This window comes from Mytilus galloprovincialis, chromosome 2 (assembly GCF_965363235.1).
Source record: "Mytilus galloprovincialis chromosome 2, xbMytGall1.hap1.1, whole genome shotgun sequence".
Classification (NCBI taxonomy): Eukaryota; Metazoa; Mollusca; class Bivalvia; order Mytilida; family Mytilidae; genus Mytilus; species Mytilus galloprovincialis.
This window is the reverse complement of record NC_134839.1, coordinates 106,067,783-106,084,032: the sequence shown is the minus strand read 5'-3', so window position 1 is coordinate 106,084,032 and position 16,250 is coordinate 106,067,783. Positions and strand designations below refer to the sequence as shown.

Here is a 16,250-nt window from a genome sequence, read left to right as displayed (position 1 = left end):
CAAAACACCATTTTGTCATGAATTTATCTGTGTCCATTGATAATATGCACATAGACCAAGGTGAGCGACACAGGCTCTTGAGTCTCTAGTTTGTTTTAACGAAACTCTGCCTGCTAAGACAACAATGTTTGTCTTGTCAAAGGGAATAAGATTCAATATACCCTACATTTCTGTTGATTAATGCCATAAGATCAGTTCAAATAATATTTTGGGAGAAAAAAACTAACAGGATATTGGATTACTTCCAAGTTTCACTAAATTTGACAAAAAACAAAACACAAGAAAACAATCTACTTATTTATACATGTATCATACTTTAAAGAGAATGTTACTATTTTTGTGAAATAGAACTTCTGTATGGTAAGTTTGTGATTGCTTCAGATTGTTCTTATTGGCTAGCAATTGCAATACATAGTTTTATTTTTGAAAATAATCTATGATCTCAGGTCAGAAAAGATTCTTTTAAATCTCAAATATTTAAAAAAATGTACACATATATAAAGTCTTCACTTAACTTAAAACTTTCATTATTTGGTTATACATGTAGAACTTATTGTAAAAAATAACAGAAAATGATTACTGTCGTCATTTGCATGTGTTTTAAAAAAAAGTATTTAGATATAGAAATAAATCAAATATAGACCAGATTTTAATGCTTATTTAAACATGGCTATTAAACTTACCGACCAATATAAAAATGTAAGAAGTAGTATTTTAAAAATAATAATTGTAGTACAAATTGCATAAGTTGATGATTTAGTGATGATAGTATGGTATGCAAGTGATTGTTAAACAATGATTAAAATAACATAACTAAGTATCAAAACAAATGTAACGAAAAATCCTGAATAAATTGAATAAATTGTAAAAAACAAATTATCAGCTGTTCTATCAAAACATAGATGCTACAAAGGAAGGCGGTATGAAAATGGAGTTACCTCCCATAGTCTCCTTTTGATTCTCACTCATATTTGATATGAATTTCCTTGATTCCATGTATGTGTTATAGGACAGTCCTAAATGTGCACAGAAATGTATTGATAGCTTACAAATTCTGTAATTTTTATATTATAAATAAGCTACATTTTATCAGCGTACTAACATATATAATATTTTCTGTAAGGTTTATTTAAAGGTAAGTAATGAAGTGTGGTATAGTCAGAAGGTTGACACCTAGACCGGTGCAATACACATTCGTGTGCTTTATACAAATTGTGTGATGTTTTAGGAAATTGGATTGTGTGATTTTCATTTGTTGAAATTTTTGCAGCTTTATTTTATTTTTAATTAATAGACATTATTTAGACAGTATATATACAATACCATTTTGTAGCAGTACAAAGTAGAAAAATAGAAAAGTAGAAAAACAGTTACAAAGATTAACCTGTATACATAAGTATATAATCAGTATACAAGGATTAACCTGTATACATAAGTATATAATCAGTATACAAGGATTAACCTGTATACATAAGTATATAATCAGTATACAAGGATTAACCTGTATACATAAGTATATAATCAGTATAAAAGGATTGCAGTATGAATCATTTTACTCCAGATAAAATGATTTTTTTTTATACATTTTTAATGTCCTAACTGCATAATTTAGGATGACAGTTTATATGCATACTATATACATACAGTGATGTTAGTGAATTGTCAATTGGAACTTCTGTGGATTTACATATTTCAAATTGTAGTTTTGTGGGTATGATGTCCAATGTGTGTATTGTAAGAGGCACATCATGCAAAGGACATTGTTTGGCACAAAGTTGAATAACATGTACATTTATAATGAAAATAATATATTGACTTAAGAAAATCATTGGAATGAATCCCTTTATATCAAACAGTTACAGAGTAAGTGAATAAAATGTTTAAAGTTTTTGTGATGGGTTTCTTAACAACCCACAGATGACAGATCTTTCCATCTCAGTCAAAAGTTGTGTTGAACACATAGACCTAGAATAAAATTCTGTCAAATATTGAGATTTTTTATCTTCTTTTTTTTGTCAAGAGTGAAATATAGATTTGACAATGATATCTAGAACAAATAAAATAAGTTGTATACATAGTAAAGTTAAGCTTTATATTTTTAGATGCTGTACCAGCACTGGTACTATTGATGTATTCAGACAATGAAGAATTACAAGCTGTGGCAGCATCTGTTCTCTGTAACATCTCACAGGAAGATGATGTTAGAGTGGCACTGACAGAATCCAATGCCGCTGAAATACTCATTAAACGTTTGATGTCTCCTAACGAAGACATACAGTCTCGGTCCGCCATTATTCTGTCAGATATCGCCTATGTGGAAGGAAATCAGTCAATCATATCAGACAAGGGAGGAATCGAGCCACTGGTAGAGTTGATGGACTCAGAGGGGCATGATGTGTTAGTGAATGCAGTAAATGCTGTACGAGTATTGTGTGATGGGAATGAGATTAACCAAAATGCTATAGCAGAATGTGGTGGCATTCCTCCATTGGTAGAATTTCTCACTTTAGTCAATTTTGGTAGGTTATTTGTCTCTTGATTAAAACTTGTAGGTTTGAATATTATCTATAGTGAAGATTACTCATATGATGGCAAGCATAAGGAAGTCCATTAAATTTCTGTTTTTATCAATCCTATAATTCTCACAAAATTTGAGACAGTTAATAAAAACATAAATGAATTTAGTTGCAAAAAAGCATCATGGTAACACAAATCTATAATCGTTGACTGTAATAAAAAAAATTGATTAAGACATCAATAAAGTAGTCAAAACATTCACGGTATACTTTTGAACTTGAACACAAGTTTCCTCATGACCAATAAATTGCATCTAAAGAAAAATATCACTTTACTCGTATAGCAACAATTGCAGGTTTCATGATCTTTTATAATTTTTTATACGACCCCAAAAAAATTTTGGGATCGTATAATGGTATGATGTTGTCGTCTGTGTCATCTGCATTGTCGTTGTCGTCCGAAGACACATTGGTTTCCGGATAATAACTTTAGTTTAAGTAAATAGATCTTAATGCAATTTTTTCAGAAGGTTCAATACCACAAAATAAAGGTTGGGATTAATTTTGGGGATGATGGTCCCAACCGTGTAGGAGTTAGGGACCCAAAAGGGGCCCTAAAAAGCATTTTTCTAGTTTCAGGATAATAACTTGTGTACAAGTATTTCAATTGCTCTGAAATTATATCGCAATGTGTTTAAAACCACAAGTAGAAGGTTTTGATTCATTTTCAGGGATATGGGGCCAAAGTTTAGGAATTAAGGGCCAATAAGGGGCCAAAACAAGCATTTTTCTAGTTTCCAGACAATAACTTGTGTGTAATTGTATGGATCTCTCTGAAATTGTACCACAATGTACCATATAACAAAGGGGAGGCTGGGATTAAGTTTTGGGTTAATTGCCCTGAAATATGTAGGATTTAGGGGCCTAAAAAGGACCAAAAAGAAGCATGTTTCTAGTTTCCAAACAATCATGACGATAACTTGTGTTTAAGTGTATGGATCTCTCTGAAATTGTACTACAAGGTTCTATACTACAAAAGAAAGCATGGGATTGAGTTTAAGGGTTATTGCTCCAATGGGGGTTTCAAAATGTGGGGGTATTTTTTGTTTACCATTTTTTCAAGGGATTCCTTTTTTTTCAAAATTTTTCAAATTTCAAATTTTGAATAGTTTCAAGAAGAAATATTCAATTGCACAGTATTGTGGAATAGATTTGTAAGATCTTTGACCACATTAATTTTGTGACAAAAACCCATATTATGTAAAAAATTTGATCACTATCCAAATTCAGACAGTATCAAGCTTGAATATTGTGACCAAATTTGCCCCAACTGTTCAGGGTTCGACCACTGGGGTTGTATATAGCTGTGCCCTGCAGAGCACCTGGTTTCAACATTAGAACAATTTAAATTAAATTTTTGTACCTTTATTTTATAACAGAGATGCTTCAGGCTGTTGCAGCCTCTGCTGTGGCGTCTGTGGCTGCTGGTAATCCAAAGAACCAGGAGGATGTCATTAAAGAGGGTGCAGCTAAGTATGTCTAATTACAATATATATTTTTATATTTCTACTGTTTGAATAACATTTTAAGTCAGCCATCAACTAAGTGGACCCAAATTTCAGCTTTTATAATCAATAAATAGACATGATATTTCTTTTTTTTCTGTAATGTATATTATAACCTAATGGAAGCCAGATTTTCCTTTTCAATTACTGACATATAAAGCTAATTTTTCAGAACAGAGCATTTTCCTTCCCTTTATTGGTGTTTCAAGCTACTCAAATGACTCCTGTGTTTCCTCCTTACAACAATGGTTCTCCGGTCAAATCTCACTGTAATACGTCATTTTCAACTCAGGATGATATAATACAACATATTGAATCTGTGTGTATAATCTTATCTTGAAAGAAGTTATTTGGAAGTTAAAATTATTGATGCCAAGATACTTTGAGTTTGATGAACAAATCGTATAATCTTTTTTATGCCCCACCTACGATAGTAGAGGGGCATTATGTTTTCTGGTCTGTGCGTCCGTTCGTTCGTCCGTCTGTCCCGCTTCAGGTTAAAGTTTTTGGTCAAGGTAGTTTTTGATGAAGTTGAAGTCCAATCAACTTGAAACTTAGTATACATGTTCCCTTTGATAAGATCATTCTAATTTTAATGCCAAATTAGAGAATTTATTCCAATTTCACGGTCCACTAAACATAGATAATGATAGTGCGAGTGGGGCATCCGTGTACTGTGGACACATTCTTGTTATAATTTATATTTATTGTTTTATTTCAGGCCTCTGGTAGATATTGTTAATAGTCTGAAGAAAGAAGATGTAAAATTGAAGGCAGCTAAAGCCATAGAAGCTCTGTCTGATCACAATCCTAAGAGCCAACAAGCATTTATTGATCTAGGTGCACAGAAAGCTTTACTTAAAATCTTAAAGGTATCTCAGTTAAATATAATATGTATAATTTCTGTAATACACTATCATTTATATGCATTAAAGCAAGGAATGAAAAATACACATTCTGAACACATGATGACATAAAGCTGTCTTTTTACAGATTTTATTTTGTTGTTGGGTTGCTATGTCAGTGACCCTACATCTATGTTAAGTCATATATTTATAAGGATCATAATCAACAGAGAAGAAACAGTACCATGGCAGTAAGTTTGACAGAATATTTTTCTGATATTGATTGTATAGATATGTCTCCACACTTTGATTTAAACTAATAGAATGAATTGAATAAGTTGAATCATCAAGTCAGCTGGAAAACTGCAAACAAACCAAAATTATACATTAAAAAAAGTCATTTCATCCTTTCTTTCAAAGAGGAAATAATTAGCTGTGATTTCCAAACCTACTTGGTATTTGATACGTGTAAATATATTGTATTTAGAATCAGAGTGTAGAAGTGAAAGAACAAGCAGCTTGTGCATTATGGGCTTTGGCTGGTCAGACTAAAACCCAACAGAAGAAGATAGCTAAAGATACTGGTATAACTAATATCTGTGGGATGTTGTTAGATACTACAGAGAGTATTGTACAAGTTGGTAAGTATTTAGAATTTTAAAAGTAGGATTGGTTTTTCTTAGTCTAGTTGTCTATGTAGTGTTTATTGTGCCAAAGGAAAGTCCATTTTGAGTTATTGAAGTCTATTAACAATGTTATATTCCTGATGGGTTTTAACTTCAGTTCAAGTTTTCTGGTGAATTCAGAGTTTGAGCTAAAAGTTTACATTAAATCTATTCAGGGGAAAAGATTATACTTTCAGTTACTATAAATTATGGTGTTTGATGACAGAAGTTCAAGCTACTTATGAATTTCAACTATATAGAAAATAAGAAATCTGGAACAAAAATTGTAAAAATTTTAAAAGTGATAATTTGAAAATTATATCTATTTATGTGATCATTTTGTGAAGCACCTAACAAACACAACTAAGGTAGACTTTCATCTAGTAAAGACATAATTCTATAATTTTCTGTTATAATATTATATATAACTAAGTTATAAATCTAATTGCAATATCATTTGGAAGAGAAACATTTATAACCATTCAGACATAATTGTATTATTAAAATATGTATACTCTATTTCTAGGTTGTCGTATGGCGATATCACTTGGGAGAGAGGACATTGATTACCAGAATCAGTTGGCTAATACTAATGCATTTGAACAGTTAAACAGACTTTTACAACCTCAGAAATACACCAAAAATGTCATATTAATGGCTATCAAAGTACTGGGAATACTGTGTGTAGGTAAGGTCATTTATGGTTTTTATTTGCATTGATTGTCTCTGTGGGCAGGTCAGTACTGCTTTTCAGAAGTCACTTAAACAATTTGAAAATAACTCAATATCTTATTCCGATTTCACTCAGTAAAAAACTTTGTAATAAGATTGTTCTTTTTAGTCAGCCTTTGTCACAAAAACTTAAATTTATTGGTCAAGTTTGTTTTTTAAGATGAGGTATTTCCTTCAGAAACTATATATAATATATAACAATTTTAAGTATGTTAATAATTTGTAAGGAGTAGACTAGCATGTCTGTCTGGCATACTCTAGATTAAAAAAAACAAGAATGTGTCCATAGTACACGGATGCCCCACTCCCACTATCATTTTCTATGTTCAGTGGACCGTGAAATTGGGGTCAAAACTTTAATTTGGAATTAAAATTAGAAAGATCATATCATAGGGAACATGTGTACTAAGTTTCAAGTTGATGTAACTTTAACTTCATCAAAAACTACCTAATGACCAAAAACTTTAACCTGAACTTTGCACTATCATTTTCTATGTTCAGTGGACCATGAAATTGGGGTCAAAACTATAATTTGGCATTAAAATTAGAAAGATTATATCATGGGGAACATGTGTATTAAGTTTCAAGTTGATTGGACTTCAGCTTCATCAAAAACTACCTTGACCAAATACTTTAACCGGACGGACGAACGGAGGCACAGACGGACGGACGAACGGAGGCACAGACGGACGGATGAACGGAGGCACAGACCAGAAAACATAATGCCCCTCTACTATCGTAGGTGGGGCATAAAAAAAGAAGCAATAAGTGAATTTATCTTTACCAAGTTTTTTTTCCCCAAGAAAAGTATTTTTATATTTAAGTTTTTAATAATTTTCAGTTTGACTTTATAAGATGATGGACTTTTCATGCATTGTTTTTTCAATATAACAGGTGTTGCAACAACTAATAATAAAGTTACACAAAAGCGGATTGCTGAGGAGAGAACCATACCTACATTGGTAAACCTATTGAATGACCCACTTAATGACCCCACAGGAGAGGTACAAGTGGAGGTGGCTATGTCATTGGGATGTATAGTCCTCAGTAATCCACACAACCACGAGTTACTCAGAGATATCAAAGACTTTAGTTTTGATGTTTTACTGGATCTTCTCAAGTACCAAGATGAGGTATATAATCCATACATATAAGAATTAAAATTGCCAGATTTTGATTGGTTAATATAAGGGAGATAATTTACTCTATCCCATGGCAAAAACTGTATTATCCTTCAAGGAGAAACTTAATCAAGTATGCTCTTAATTGAATATGGTACAAGACGTCATAGTTTATTTCTTTTAATTTAAAGTTTGAAAGACAGTAGTAACAGAACAATCAGTATAAAAAATTAAATAACTCATAGCTGAGAGGGTGAAATAGCAGATTGTTGCCCCTCAAAAAGACATTGTCGAACCTTGGCTCCTTCTCAGTTGACAATGTTTTCTCTGTGTAACAATCAGCTCTATAACCATCTCCAGTATGTGTAAATAACCCTTACATATAAGTATATGTAAGGGAATTCAGTTTTAGATGTATTACTTGGTATTTTCAAGTTCAAAGATGAGGTATATAATCCATACTTATAATAATAAGAATTATATAGGACATGTAAGGGAATTCAGTAATGATGTATACTAGATTTGTTCATAGACATATGATAAAGCTGCCTGATTTTTTTATCTAGGAATGATCAGTGCATTGCCATAACACTACAGAAAATAGTATTATGACTGATTATGTTGGCACATTGTATGTATTTGTTTTCTTTAATGTTTATTTACTTTGTCAGGAAATCCGATTGAGAGCTGGTATGGCTTTAGCCATTTTTGCCTTCAACAATACACAACAACAGTTTGCTATCAGAGAGGCTGGTGGCATCAGTTATTCAGTTTTCCAAGATTTCCTGGAGTCAGAAAATGAAAATTATGTATGTGAGGCTGCATTTCAGGTGAGTGACATTATCAATAACAATTTTAGTGTTTAACAACTTCCTGAATTATAGTATAATATTGTCATATCATTATAAATGAACCAAATTAATTTCTTATGCATGTTTAATTCTACATGAAATTTAATGAAGATATTGCTGATTTAATCATATCAAGTTAAGAATTAGCTGTTAGAAAAATGTCTGTAAACAAGTTTCTTTTCCATGGGTGTTTGAACATATAGTTGCATTGTTAACCAGTTATTTACCAACTATTTCTGCTTTCCCATGTCATTGACTGAAATGTGAAATATATTCTACCATCGTATTACCATCAATATTTGTTTCTCTGTTTTATAGATTGTAGTGTTAGCTCGAGTAATAGTAGATGATGATCAAGTGACATTAACAGCAAGGGGAGTAACTATACTTGTCAACAAAGTTAAATCACATGATGATAATGTTGTTGTCAGAGCTTCTAGTTTACTGGCAAGTTTAGCCCACACCAGGGCCGGTATACCTGATGCCATGGTAACTGTGGGTGCCATTGATATTCTGGTTGAACGTCTGGCTTCTGCCAATGATCAGGTCCGCAGTTCTACAGCAATAGCTTTAGGTTATTTGACATTCAATAAAACAGCTGCTAGAATTCTGCTGAGTGCTTGCAGAAATACTCCGGGTTTATACAAAAAGATGATGGAAAATATAGGGAAAACTCCTAAAATCAGTGAAGATTTCTTACAGGATTTTAAAAGAGCAAAGATTGTTGGATTGCCTTCACAATGGTAAGTTATCATTATATATTGAAGTAAATGTAAAGAGAATAAAACCCATCTCTTGACATCTAAAAGAAAAATTATTGATACTTTTTACTGTATAAAAAAAAAATGGAATTTGTTTCTTTTTTGTTTAACCAATTGAGGAAATAACAAATTGTGTTATATGCAAATATGTGACATGTTTTGTGTATAAGTCATAGAAGCATGACAATTTTTCTGTGTTCATCTTGGGATCCTATCAAAGCATGAAAAAAAATATGTTTTCAAGTAATCTATTTTATTATTTATTTTTTACTAAATGTCACCTCAAAATAACTTTTACAAATTGTGACTTGGATGGAGAGTTCTCATTGGCATGTATACCACATTCTAATAAAAAAATCATTGCAGATTTTATATATAACAACTTCAGATAAGTTATTTAGATTTGTAATGAAATGTTAAATATTATTTAGAAATTGTATGTTTTTCTTCTAGCCTTGAAATCAATGGAGGACCCCCTGTCAAGCCACCAAGTAGGAGAGATGGTAAGTCAGTGATAGGTTAGATGTTTGGTCAAGTCATGGTCATAGTGACAACATAAAATATAAGTCATAATGGCTGGTACTTGAATATAAAATCAATATGTCAATTATAAAGATTGTCTGTCAAAGATACCAGTAAGTAGTAATTCGTGAAAAATTGTATATTAAGTACAGCAGTACAACAGGGTTTATACATGATCATTTATATTATTAAGTACAGCAGTAGGAACACAGGGTTTATACATGATCATTTATATTATTAAGTACAGCAGTAGGAACACAGGGTTTATACATGATCATTTATATTATTAAGTACAGCAGTAGGAACGCAGGGTTTATACATGATCATTTATATTATTAAGTACAGCAGTAGGAACACAGGGTTTATACATGATCATTTATACAACCAATACCAATCTTTTCTGAATTGATATTGTAAATAATTGTAAACAAGGTAACCCACTTTTGATATTACACTAGAAAATGTTGGTGCTATATAAAATCAAGTAAGAAGTCTGAGCATTGTTATGGAAGTGTGCACAGAATAAATTGATTTATATATCTACAGTTCAAATGTTCCATGTTGACAATTTTATTTTATTATAAATTAAAAATGCTTTGTTCTTCAATTCATTACTTATGTTTAGAATGATTTGATCTCAAACTTATACATATATTTCTGATTAGAACGACTTTATCTCAAACTTATACATATATTTCTGATTTGAACGATTTGATCTCAAACTTATACATATATTTCTGATTTTGAACGATTTGATCTCAAACTTATACATATATTTCTGATTTGAACTCAAACTTATACATATATTTCTGATTAGAACGATTTGATCTCAAACTTATACATATATTTCTGATTAGAACACTTTATCTCAAACTAATACATTTATTTATGTCTTTTTACAGTTCGTCCAACCACAGCTCACTCAATCAGAACTACATCAAGTCGTGCTCAGTCTGGTCGTAAGAAATCTCCTGTTCCAAGTGTGATAATAAGTAAATCTACAGAAAATAGTAGACCGTCTACAGGTGTCAGAACTAATTCAAGGGCAACTAACTCTCGGGCAAGACCTTTGTCAGCCGCCTCCTCAACTAAAACACGTAAAACTAGCCCTTCTCCAGAGACAAGTTTTAAGACTCGCTTATCTGCATGGAAGAATGAGAAATAGAAACTAATGTAGTTTGATAAGTTGTATGTAGTTATACTTTATTGTTCTGTGAGAACTATTATTTACAATCTTTTGTAAGTGCTTGAACAATCAGTGAGATTAGTACGTCTTTATGAATGTAGTTTTTTGTGATACATGCAGTCATTATTTTAAATGGACTTCAAGCAGCATAGGTTGATACAAAATGTTTCCTGTAACACAGGGTTTAAGCTAGGATTTTTAGGGCTTTAGTCACTTTTGCGCGCTATTAAAATCAACCTTATTTTGTGTTAAAGCAATGGACCTTTGATGCATATTACTAGCTTCATCTTTTGACTAAGTCAGATTTTAAGGGATTGAGGCACCAGCATGATTGGCAGTTATTGTATGATTTGACTGTATTGGCCATTATTATGAAAGATTCTGACATGGAATCCAGAAATTTAGTTCACAATTTCTCTTCAGTTTGTTCCAGGGGTCATTCCTGATCAACAAAAGTTGGATTCTATTTTTTTTAAACAAGGAATCACAGCAGAAATTAATTTGCAATGATTATTTCATTGCATAATCATTATCCTTATAAAAGGTCTAAGTCGATATTTGGAAATCGTTTCTATCAAGTTGGAAATGTATAAAATCCTTTTTGGAACGATTATAATGACTGAAAGGAGGTTGTAAACAAATCAACAATAGATCACGTTTACTACTTTCGGTTTTAAAATGAAAAGAAAACGGGAAGTGACATGTGGATAATAAATTCAAAACAAGTCCGGATTCATCAGGAAATTATCCTTTTTCGATTTAAATTCCTTTAGTAAGAGATATATATTTGTCTCTTTCGTTTAATTGATTATAAATGATTTCGTATTCACATTTTTAATGTCTATAAATAGTCAAAGGAATGCTTTCACACATGCGTAGAACACAATACAGGAAGCACCTGTTTAACATTTCTCGTGAAATTTTTGAATAAACACATTAAAGTTCTTTATTTTAAATGGAAATTGTCGAAAGTTTTTGATGAAAATTTAAATCAAATATGACGAAAAAGCCTTGGAATGACGAATCTACGACAAACTAACTTCAGATTGTGATCGTTTGGGAAATATTAAAATTCAAATGCGAACTGTCCGGGTTGTTAAATTTTTGATTAAATGACGAAATTAAACTCCTGGTTGTTGAAATGCCAACTGACTGATTTTCCTGGGGAAATAATTATGGTCATTCAATTATGGGGTTAATCAATGAACTATGGATAAGTGACCCAGCTGATGGCATGGTGTTCTCATTTCGCCTTAGCTGTGAATTCCAGGTAAAAAAGGTAAAAAATATACTAAGGCCAGATGGGAATTAAACTAAGGCGAAATGTGAATTTAGATAAAAATATTAAATAAACAAATTAAACCTCTGTGTTTTTATAGCAATTTTAACAACATTGAATTAGGAAATTTTTTCTCTTTTATTATCATTTTTTATAAAAGTGACAATTTTGTGACAATTTATATGATTTTAACAGGGAAAAAAAATCCACAATAAAACATGAGTCAGTAGGAAAGTTGCTTCTTTTATGCTTAATTTAATATAAGTTTCAATTGTATAAATTTTATGCAACCAGTACTTTTAATAATCAGTCAGTTATCCTTTACATTGTTCAACAAATTTAGAATTTAAAAAAGAAAGAAAAAAATGTATCCCCACAAACTTGTTTTAAATTACATATATTACAGAAACTTTAATAAAATAAATAAAATAATATATTTTTTTTAAATTGTGTTATTATAATTATATATAATAAGATAATACATGTAAAAATACACACACAAAAAATATGTGGTATAATTGCCAATGAGACAACTCTCCACAAGAGACCAAAATGATACAGATATCAACAACTATAGGTCAACATAAAGCCTTCAACAATGAGAAAAGCCCATACTGCATGGTCAGCTGCAATAGGCCCCGAAATGATGATGTAAAACAATTCAAACAAGAAAACTAACGGCCTTATTTATGTACAAATAATGAACGAAAAAGAAATATGTAACATATAAACAAACGACAACCTGTGAATTACGTGGTATACTTAATATGACTTGACTTCTTCAAGCTTGGTCCAAATTATATAAGATTCTTTAATCTCCTGGAAAACATCGCCAACCAACATATTAGCCTCAGTATGGTGATGCACCATCTTACATCCTCAAACATGGAAACTAAATGAACTTTGAACATTCAAATGTGTACATCAGTGCCTTGTTTTTCACAATATGAACTATATGGAAATGATTCTTATGTTATATGTATTAGACTAAGTGGTTTTTTCTCATGCTATTATTAAAAATATAACATGTACATTTTCTATATAAGTATGCAAATTTAAAATTGGGTTTTGAATTCAGTGCTGATTTAGATATGAAATACAAATGTATTTGTTATGATAGTATGATATTTGTCTTTTCTTTATTCATTGAAATATGAAATATCCATATACAATGTGTCATATCTAATAAGGCTTTATTTACAAAATATAACACATGAGTAAAAAAAATTCAGAAAAAGAAGAGCAGCTATAAAAAAGAATTATTTAAAAAGTGGGACACCAAACATAAATAATATTTCATGGTAGAATTTGACATCAAAATAAAAAATAATAACTAATTGCAATACAAAAAACATAACTTAATTATAATGTTTACAGAAGCTCCCATTTCGCCTTAGTTGATTCTTATGTACCTGAAAATTTGTACTAAGGCAAACTGGGATTAATTTTATATAATTTTTTTGACAGCTAAGGCGAAATGAGAATAAGCCCATGGCATAAGCGGATTAGTTGTAATCACAACTTGTAACACTTGTTGAAAATGTTAATTACCTGGAGGTCATAAACTTGTTAAAAACATGAAGACAAGTAGATTTATAGTTTTTATTGCGAAATTTTTTTTACACTTTCAAAATTAAAGTGACGAAATTGATTTGAAATACTTTCGTCAATGAGAAAACCCTTTCCTAAAATATGAAAGTGACGAGCGCTAGCAAAATCACTGTGTAACATAGTTAATATATCTGAAAATAAATGGTGGATGTTAAAGGTGTACCAGGTAAAAAAGTGATTTCCGATATGCATAGCTAAATTTGTATTTTGCTAGTACATGTATTAAGTTGGACACAATGAGAACCCTATTTTGATACTGCAATTTATTTTAACTATTAGAGAAATAATGTACAGTTCATAATACTAAGCACTGGGAAGTTTCATTACATTCAAGAAAACCAAAGTATATATGTCTAAAGACTAATAAATTACCTTATTGTAACATGATGTGATAGTGCAGTTCTACCTTTCTACTCTATTTCTTCTTAGATTGAAAAACTTATTGTGTATTTTGTTTACAACTTTTGCCTTTTGTAACTACTATACATCAAGCAACTTTTTATGAAGAAATTTAAATAAACTGTTCATCAATAACAGCTTTTTAAGATAGGATCAAGTCTGTGATTATTTTCCATGTGATCTTGATTTATATGGTAGGGTTTTTTATTTGTACTTTTTTTATACATTTGTATATTGTTTATATTTTTTTGGTAAATCATATTTGCATAAATTTTATATTTATTTTATGATGGTAGAAATTAAAATGCTTTAATGTTAGTTTTGTTGTTAAATATTAGCTAAAGTGGTGGTATTTGCAGAATCTAAAGTCAAAATTTTGTTCAAAAAACATATATGTATATCTATAACATTGGGATCTGTAGTAAAAAAAGGTTTCATACTTGGTACAAGTAAACTTCTATCAAAGATTCAAATGTTGGTAGGAATATTTTTGACACATGGATATTTTGTTGATTGTGAACTGTATAAATGTCCTAAAACTGAATGTTTTAATGTTCACATGTTTTATTTTATTTTTTTAGTATTTCAAAAGCAGAAATTTAATGTAAAACTTTCACTTTTTTTTGTCATGTTTCAAACAAGTAAGGATGTAAAAAATTATTTACAGGGTAAAACTCAAAAAATTACATCTGTTTTATCATTACTTTCTAATATTTCCAAGACAAAAAATAGTTTATTTTGTATTGACATTAGATTTAGATTTATCAGGTCTTTTTTCAGAAGAGATCTTCATTATCTAAAATAAGAAAACAATAGAAAATTTGTATTTGAATAATTTAATGTCAATACATATATAAAATTTGCATAAAAAGCATAAGCTATTATTTTAATAAAACAAATTGTGAGGACTTTAAAAGAATCTATGTATTTATTTATTGCTTTGTTTTCTTATTGCATTTACCATCTGTGATACACGTTTGTTTTATGTACTACACTTAGTTATGATGTAATTTGTTACTTTTAAATAAATATTTTAAATAGTTAAAATACTGTAGACTCAAGTTGTTTTTTTAATTACCATAAGTTCTGCAAATTTCCTAATGTGACCTACTGAATTAGACTTATCACTGGGTTTATATTTACACAAGCAACACAACTGATGTCACTTGTGGAGCAGGATCTGCTTACCCTTCAGGAGCACCTAATTTCACTTCTATTTTTTTGTGTTGCTAAGTCTTTAAGTTTTTCTCTTTTTTTACATATGGCATTGTCAGGTTATTTTTGACTTATGAGTTTGAATGTCCCTTTAGTATCTTTCACTTATTTTTCTTTCTAATTTCATAAAGATATATGTATGTTATACTGTTTAATGAGATGTTTTTGTCAATAAGTCAATCTTTCATTTTTGTACACCTACCCCAATCAGCTCATATCTGTTACTTGCAACTTGACAGTATTGCTTGTATTAGTATAAGTAAGCTACATTTTGTCCAATTTGTTATTCCATATTCCATTAAGTATTTAGGCAATTTTACACATGTCCTGCATTAACTTGAGTATGCTGAGATCAATTAATTTTAAATTTTCATTGGATTTTGGATTGCTGCCCAATGATCTTACTGACCTGTTTTAATGCCTTCTACAAAGTAACAATAGTATAATAACTGTCTTTTGATGATGTAAAGAGGTGGTTTAATACACCAGTTTCACATTTAACTGCGCATGTCTAATCTAATTAGCAAAACTATGAAATCACGCGATAATTCTCGAGAGTTTATCAACTGGGGGCTAACGGTTGTAAGCAGTGACCATTAAGACTTGGAAAAACAAGCATCTGATTGAGTGTTTGCGTTTACATTTGGGTCATTTCTAACAACATGAGCATCATTTGAATCAAAATATAAAATTTATATTGACCAGACAACTTTAATTATAACAATTGACACAATAAAAGATTTTAAAACGGACTACTGCTGTGTTGTTGATTGCAGTATTATATACGATCTGATATGCCGCCTGGCTTTATATTAATTGTACCTTTAAATGTCACGAATTCACGCTGAGATCGTTCACCTAACGGGAAGAATAAATTAGATAAATAAGCGGGGCTCACTTCATATACATAGTATAAGGTCATAAATTAAGAAGGCAATTAACACCTTGGCCATGTGGAATCCTCGTTTCACCTTGTAGTGAA

General features: G+C 30.6%; 1 protein-coding gene across 3 annotated transcripts in view; it reads left to right on the top strand.

Annotated features, from left to right (window-relative positions):
* Positions 1-15,102, top strand: part of LOC143065266 (ankyrin and armadillo repeat-containing protein-like) — a 40,669-nt gene extending 25,567 nt beyond the window's left edge. For all 3 annotated transcript variants that reach the window (XM_076238731.1, XM_076238730.1, XM_076238729.1), the window contains 10 exons: positions 2,103-2,519; positions 3,956-4,049; positions 4,803-4,953; positions 5,414-5,567; positions 6,118-6,279; positions 7,218-7,456; positions 8,116-8,274; positions 8,614-9,038; positions 9,510-9,559; positions 10,481-15,102. In XM_076238731.1, coding sequence (XP_076094846.1) covers positions 2,103-2,519; positions 3,956-4,049; positions 4,803-4,953; positions 5,414-5,567; positions 6,118-6,279; positions 7,218-7,456; positions 8,116-8,274; positions 8,614-9,038; positions 9,510-9,559; positions 10,481-10,743 — 2,114 coding nt within the window. In that variant the 3' untranslated portion in view covers positions 10,744-15,102. The remainder of the gene's footprint in view (positions 1-2,102; positions 2,520-3,955; positions 4,050-4,802; positions 4,954-5,413; positions 5,568-6,117; positions 6,280-7,217; positions 7,457-8,115; positions 8,275-8,613; positions 9,039-9,509; positions 9,560-10,480) is intronic.
* The last annotated feature ends 1,148 nt before the right edge of the window (positions 15,103-16,250 follow it).